Here is a 7,852-nt window from a genome sequence, read left to right on the forward strand (position 1 = left end):
GGGTGTCATATCAAAGGGCTTGCACACTTGTGTACATATGATATTTTACATTTAGATTTGTTTTGCTATTTTGTGTATAATTTTTAGACTGAAATTGAAGTCAATCTATTGTAGAATATGTCTGTAATGTAATACATCGTGGAGAAGGTGAAATTGGTGTGCAGACTTTCCGGCTTGAATAGGAGGGCTTAGGTTCCTGCCTTAACACGTACCCTTCAGCAATATACCCTTTCTTTTCTTTTACTTTGCTCACTGGTTTGTGATGCTGCTCCCAATCTATTATCAATACAAACTTGGGTTTGTGATGCTGCTCTCTTACACATCCATGCATCAAGAGATGTTACCTGAGATGAACTCATCAAGAGAGTCATTTGGCATTTTGTAATTACAGAGCACATTATTAAGTTAATTATTAAGCAAAAACCTAAGATTGTGCTATTGTCATACAAAGTCATTTATAGTGCCATTGACTTTAGTTGGTCTGTGCAGCCATGTTTTGTAGCCTTTTATCCTGCGCTTACAAATTTGCACTTGAATCCAGTGTAGATATCTGAGCATATCCTATTTCTGTAAGTGATGGTACGTTTGCACCTGTGTATCGTATCTGTGCATGAGTTTGAAAGAATTACACACACGTTTACAGTGCTATTCATGTTTTTTATTGGCTCAAACACTGAGAGGCTCATTGTACAGGACTTAAAGAAACGGAGGTGGATTCTCAAATTAAGCAGGGGCTTTTGCTCGTGACAGAGGCTGGCTCTGGAGATGATCAGGTTCTCTTTGGGTTTGGACCTGTGGGACCCACACAGAACTCGGGCCAGATCGGTCCCTGAGCAGACAGCTGTCAGGTGTGCTTTCTGTAAATGGTTTAGTTTAGGATGGCAACACCACCCCGTCGACCACCTCCTCCACGACTGCTTGAGCTGATGAGCTAGAGGAAGATGACAACACCACCCCGTCGACCACCTCCTCCACGACTGTGATGACCTTAGTGGTGGTGGTGGTGGAGGTGTTGTCAACCACCCCGTCGACCACCTTCTCCACGACTGCTTGAGCTGATGAGCTAGAGGAAGATGGCAACACCACCCCGTCGACCACCTCCTCCACGACTGCTTGAGCTGATGAGCTAGAGGAAGATGACAACACCACCCCGTCGACCACCTCCTCCACGACTGCGATGACCTTAGTGGTGGTGGTGGTGGAGGTGTTGTCAACCACCCCGTCGACCACCTCCTCCACGACTGTTTGAGCTGATGAGCTAGAGGAAGATGGCAACACCACCCCGTCGACCACCTCCTCCACGACTGCTTGAGCTGATGAGCTAGAGGAAGATGACAACACCACCCCGTCGACCACCTCCTCCACGACTGTGATGACCTTAGTGGTGGTGGTGGTGGTGGTGGAGGTGGAGGAGGATGAGGATGAGGTTGACATGCCACTGTAAGGGAAAAAGAGAAGACAATTCACTTTTTCTGACAAAAATCATCCCAGATCTTTATTTTGTTCTGGACAATTGTAGGTATTTCATACATTTTCCCCTCAGAGTTTACTCATTCAAGTTGCTGAGTTACTGGTTAATTTGCCAAAAGCTACTAAATGATTAGCATACCCTGCACTTGCAACTGCCCCTCCGTCCATGAGTCTTCTGTACTCTGCGATCTCCATCTCCAGTCTGGTCTTCATGTCCAGAAGCACGGAGTACTCTTGTCCCTGGCGTTCCAGGTCCCTGCGGAGATGAACCAGCTGACCTTCCAGGCTGCCTACCTGCATCTGGTAGCCTGAAAGCATGCCGGAGTAGCGTGACTGCGTCTCGTGCAATGTGGCCTCCAGCGATGCTTTCTGTCGGGATTTGGGAGTGAGGAGAGTTGGTATTAGATTTTTTTTATTTTTTTAGATTTTTTTTTTATTTAACTGGTGTATCACAGGTATATATGAGTATACCAGTGTAGTGTTTCCATGGCAGAAGAAAGTCGAGCAAGTGTTAAGAACTAGTTGAGGTGCTAGTTAGGAAGGGAGGTGCCTTCTGAAGAGCTGGGTCTTCAAAAGCTTCTTGAAGGTAGAGAGGGACTTCCCTGCTCTGGTAGTGCTAGGCAGTTCGTTCCACCAACGTGGAACTACAAATGAGAATAGTCTGGATTGCCGTACTTGCACAGACGGCAGAGCCAAACAAAGCTCACTAAACGAGCACAACATCCAGGGTGTAAAATTAACAGAGTTGTCATGAGACTGTGTGCAATGGTTCTGTGTTTCGGTGCTGATGGGTAGTCTCACCATGCTCATCAGAGACTGAAGTTCGATTTCCAGGGACTGAACTGAGCTCTTCACAGTGTTGATCTCGGACTTGCTGGTCTGAAGGGTCTCTGTGCTCGTTACAACCTCCTTGTTCACGACCTCTGCCTGCAAAACAGCAGCAAAAAGAGAACACAGTATGTGAGAAAGGACTTTACATATTACAAAGCAAGACACCATTTGAGTAGAGTACCTCGAAGCACCCTGAAAAAAAGGAATTGTTTTGTCACTATATACATACATAATATTGAATTGAATTGAATTGAGTGGAGGGTCATGAATGCATAGTTCTCGAGGCTGATAAAGCAAGATCTGATCTGGCAAGAAATGTCATCTGTAACTGACTGTGCTTTCCTGATGTGAGTGTGAGTGTGAGTGTGAGTGTGAGTGTGAGTGTGAGTGTGAGTGTGAGTGTGAGGGTGAGTGTGAGTGTGTATGCACTCATGGGGTATATGTGTATATGTGTATATGTGTACGTCATCTACCTTAGCCTGGAACCAAGACTCAAGTTCCTTCTGGTTCTTGGATGAGACTGCCTCGTAGTGTTGACGGATATCTGCCATGATCTTGGTGAGGTCCTCCTGAGGTGCAGCGTCCACCTCTACGTTGACCTGGCCGGTCAACCCGGCACGCAGGGACAACAGCTCCTAAAACAGAATTAGTTTTATTAAAAATGGGATGTAGCTTTCTTTACTCCTAGGATTAACAACGTGCTACTGTGAGACAGACAGTGTCACACAAAGAAACTCACAACTATTTGCCGTAGTTGCGTCACTCCTTTCAAGACTTTACCAAGGCTCAACTGAAGCCACTTCTGCCACTGCATGAACTGTTAGTCAGTGAGTAAGTGAATGAGAGATCTACACCTATGCCCGTGGAGGGTGCATTACAGAGTGGCTTGGGAACTCTTAAGATAACTTAATTCCTGTGTATTAGTTTTGTTCCTGTTTGCAGTTCTCACCTCCTCGTGGTTCTTCTTGAGATAGATAAGCTCTTCTTGCAGGCCGGTGATCTGCATGACAATGTCGTTCCTAGAGTAGTTCAGCTCATCCAGCACTCTCCTCAGCCCGGCGATGTCTGCCTCCACTGACTGCCTCATGGTCAACTCTGTCTCATACCTTATAGAGATGGCAATTGATAGGATAAACAACAAACAAAACATGTACGATAAATACCCAAAAAGTAAGCTCATTATGCTGGTTTAAATGCATTCCACAAAAAAAAAATTGTTTTATAGAGAACATCCAGAGTAGAACAGTGGAAAGTTAGGTATTTTACACACACACAATTTGATTGCATAGGGTACACAAATCAGGCTGAATCATTTTAATGTGATATTTTACACGCATTCAATTTTAATTCCATATCAAATAAGATGGTCACATCTATCTGTATCCATCAAGCGCCTAGAGACAATTGTATTGTTATGGCGCTATATGAATACAATTGAATTGAAATTGAATTGTATCTTTTGGAAAAAACCTAGAAACAGGATTTCTATCTTTTGGAGTAAACCTAGAAACAGATTTTTTTGTGTTTTGGAGTAAACAGGATTTGTATGTTCTTGGGAACCTACTTGACCCTGAAGTCGTCCATGGCGAGGCCAGCGTTGTCAACGGCCAGGTGCACAGAACTCTTCAGCTGAATGGCACCCTGGATCTGAACACATCAGGAATTCATCAGGAAACACATATACAAATGCATAATGTACTTATTGCTTGCTATTGCAAGAGAAACAACCCTTATTGGTTTCAAAATCACAAGTTTAGCATGAGAGGAAAGCACAGTGTGTCTCTGTTGCAGATGGAGGCTAATTTGAGGAGCTCACCTGGGCCTGGAGGTCGCTAATGGAGACCATGAAGCTGCTGTAGTCGTGGCCAGAAGGGGATGAAGGCCGAAACTGTCTGATCTTCAGCTCAAGCTCTGCGTTGGCCTTCTCCAGGACCTGCACCTTGGCCAGGTAGGCAGCCAGACGTTCGTTGAGGTTCTGCATAGTGAACTTCTCATTGCCAATGACGCCTCCCTCTGCAGCGCCAGACATGCTGAAGCCCCCAGACCCCGCTCCCCCACCGTACCCCCCGCTGAAACCAGCACCCCCTCCAAAGCCGGCACCACTTCCAAACCTGGCACCACCCCCCCCGCCGAATCCAGCTGCGGCACCCAGACCGGAAGCGCTGGACATGCGCACCCCGGAACCGCCGGCACCACCGTACACGCTGCCTGCCCTCATCATGCGGCCACCGCCCCCTGCCGACATGGAGACTCGGGAGGAGCCTGCGGAGAATCCACCTCCACCGAAGGAGGAACGGCCTGCGAAGAGTGTCGCCATGACGAAGAGGCTGGATGGGTACTCTGGCTCTGACGGGAGAGAAGTGAGTGTTGAGACGACACTGTGAGGGACCTTTTATCCTCCGCACACAGACGCTTCAGCTCCTGTATCCCGACGCCCCCTCCCCTGCACCTGGCCTACATGTGGCCCACAAAAATGCGAGGGATATCGCCATGAGGCTTTGGATAAAGGCATCTGCTAAATTACTAAATGTAAATCTCTCGACGCTGGCTGTGATATAAGTTTCAGCACGTCCACTGGCAACGACACAATGACTCATGTGAGAATGTGACGAATGTTGAAAGGGTGACGAATACAACATACAAATCTTAGTGGATCTGTGTGTGACAGAACAGAGAGCTGAATGTTCAGAGCATCTCTTCTCTCTCCCACTGACCTTCAAATAAATACGGTCAAAGCCGGAGAGTCTGCACACTTCTTTAAACTTCTCCGCGTTTGATAACCTTACAGACTTATACTACAATAGATTGAGAAAATGTTTTGCCTCAAACACCTACACACAATAGCCAAAAATGACGAAGTTAAAACAGGTTTTTATACAGAGTTTGCATACACACACTGTACACTTAGCCTTATACTTGGTTTCTGCACTTTAGGCAGTGAGTCCCGCTTCAAGGCGTGTTGGGAAAGACGCTTCAAGCAGCAAACTCCCTCAGGTTGGATGGGGAGGGTCGGTACACAGCCCTTTTCAGCTCTTCCCACAGATTTTATTTATTCTTTATTTCAAGGATAGCCCCTTGAGATGTACCATCTCATTTTCGAGGGGGTCCTTCCAATATTAACAAACAATACAAAGATAGTCGGGAGTAAGCACTTCACATAATTCTAACACATAAACACAGAGACAAACACAAACAGACACAACCATGCACACTCCAACAATGCTCCCCAGAACTAGTTACATTTTGGTTTCATCAGACCAGAGAATCTTGTTTCTCCTGGTTTGAGAGTCCTCTAGGTGCCTTTTGGCACACTCCAAACGGACTGTGATTTTTAGTTTTAGTTTTTTGTGTTTTAGTAAGGAGGGGCTTCTTCCGTCTGGCCACTCTAAAATAAAGGCCTGATTGGTGGAGTGCTGCCTGGATAGTTGATCTTCTGAAAGGTTCTCCCATCTCCAAATGGATACACTGGCGATCTGTCCTCCCAGATTGCTCAGTTTGTCCAGGCGGCCAGGTCTACAAAGATTCTTGGTGTTTCCAAACTTATTTTATTCTTCCTGTTTCTGAGGTCTGCAGATAATTCATTTGACCCCATGGCTTGGAGTTTGCTCTGACATGCACTTCTTCTTCTTCTTCTTGTTTTTGGCGGGTTACAACAATATTTGCGTATACCGCCACCTACTATACAGGAGTGTGTAAAGGGACTCAGGTTAGGCTAGACTATTGTTCATAAATCATAAAATAAAAATAAGAATAAAAATAAAAGTATAAAATAAAATAAATAGAAAAATTTGTAAATAAATAATTAAATTAGATTCTTTTCATTAGGCCTGAATCTTTCAGAAACAAAATAAGAGCTTTGATTCTGTCTGGTTGCATCCCTTGTTCCTCTAGAATATCATTTATAATCCTATCATTTTCAGCTTCAACCGCTTGCCATTTTCCTCTGAGCTCATTATTTTTCTTACATTTAAAAAGTACATGATCAACATCTTCCTTCACATCGCATTCAGCACATAAACCACTACATTTTCCTATTATCCTAAGTGTGGAATTGAGACCTGTGTGACCTAATCTTAATCTGGTATATACCACTTCCTCTCTTCTATCAAATCCCAATGTGGACACTCTTTTCCCTCCTACTTGGCTTTGTACTTTATAATATTGTCTAGCCTTAGATTCAGCTTCCCATTCATCTTGCCACCTTTTCATGGTCTCTTTCTTTATTAAACTTTTGATTTCACCTTTTCCTAATGGAACCCTAATATCTATATGCTCTTTTTCCAAAGCCTTTTTTGCTAATTTATCTGCCATTTCATTCCCTTTAATTCCAATATGTGCTGGGACCCAGCAAAATTGAACTATACTCCCTAGATTTCTAATGTTTGCTAAAAGATATTTTATTTCTAAAATAAGGTCATCTCTTGAGGATGTACCCTCAAAACTTTGCAACACCGACATAGAGTCGGTACATATAATTGACTTAAGGGGTTTAACTTTTTCGATCCATCTCAATGCGGTTATAATTCCAACCATTTCAACTGAATAAACAGATAAATAATTAGTTATTCTAACTTCATGCTTTCTTTTAAATTCTGGGATATACATCCCTATACTACATTGACCGCTATTTGGGTCCTTGGATCCGTCTGTGTATATTTTAAGGAATCCATAATAGGAAGAATTCAGGTAATTTTGGCAATATGCTGCAAAAATCCGCTCATCTGGATATTCTTTCTTTTGATTTAATAGTTCAGAATCTATCTTTGGGGATGGGAGTATCCATGGAGGAACACCACTCAGAACTAATGCTGGACTAAATTCAAACTGTTTCATTCCATACTGATCTGCTGCATTTTCTATGTTCCATCCAAACCCACTAGATTTGTTGTAATATTCCCAACAATCCTTTAGGACAATTGCTGGATTGTTAGAACTTCCTTGTAATCTGACCCAATATGTAATTGAGAGTTTAGTAATTCTTAAACTGAGAGGGGTTTCTTCTGCCTCCACCAGTAGAGCACACGTAGGTGTTGTTTTCATTGCACCTAAGGCTATTCTTAGGGCTTTATACTGAATCCTATCTAGTTTATTCAGGGAAGTTTTACAAGCTGAGCTATATAAAATACAACCATAGTCAAAAGTTGACCTAATCAAAACTTTATACGGATTCATCAAAGACAGTCTATCTGCTCCCCAATAATGACCAGTCACCATTCTCATTAGGTTCATTACTTTTTTGCACTTTGTTTCCATATATTCAATATGAAATTTCCATGTTAGTTTCTCATCAAACCAAACCCCTAGATATTTGAACTTCTCTCCTCTTTCAAGTGGTTGATTGTAGAGCATAATTTTCAAATTTCCAAGTACTTTCTTTCTTGTAAAATACATGACCTTTGACTTTTGAATAGAAAACTTAAAACCCCAGTCAACTCCCCATTGTTCTAGAACTTCAACATCTTTTTGAATCTGGTTCATTATGTATGAAAAATTCTTTCCCCTCTTCCATATGACAGCATCATCAGCATAAAGCAGAAAGTCAATGTTACTC

The 7,852-nt window shown here is 43.2% G+C and overlaps 1 protein-coding gene across 1 annotated transcript; it reads right to left on the reverse strand.

The window, feature by feature from the left end:
* Positions 1-873: 873 nt before the first annotated feature.
* On the reverse strand, positions 874-4,546 carry LOC308379190 (keratin, type I cytoskeletal 50 kDa-like; the record flags this gene model as incomplete). Its single annotated transcript, XM_080856248.1, has 7 exons — positions 874-1,438; positions 1,610-1,839; positions 2,272-2,397; positions 2,775-2,936; positions 3,251-3,407; positions 3,866-3,948; positions 4,118-4,546. 7 exons carry the CDS (start codon positions 4,544-4,546, stop codon positions 874-876), a joined length of 1,752 nt encoding a protein of 583 aa, XP_080712374.1.
* Positions 4,547-7,852: the final 3,306 nt, after the last annotated feature.

Source organism: Sprattus sprattus (assembly GCF_963457725.1).
Source record: "Sprattus sprattus genome assembly, chromosome: 18".
Classification (NCBI taxonomy): Eukaryota; Metazoa; Chordata; class Actinopteri; order Clupeiformes; family Clupeidae; genus Sprattus; species Sprattus sprattus.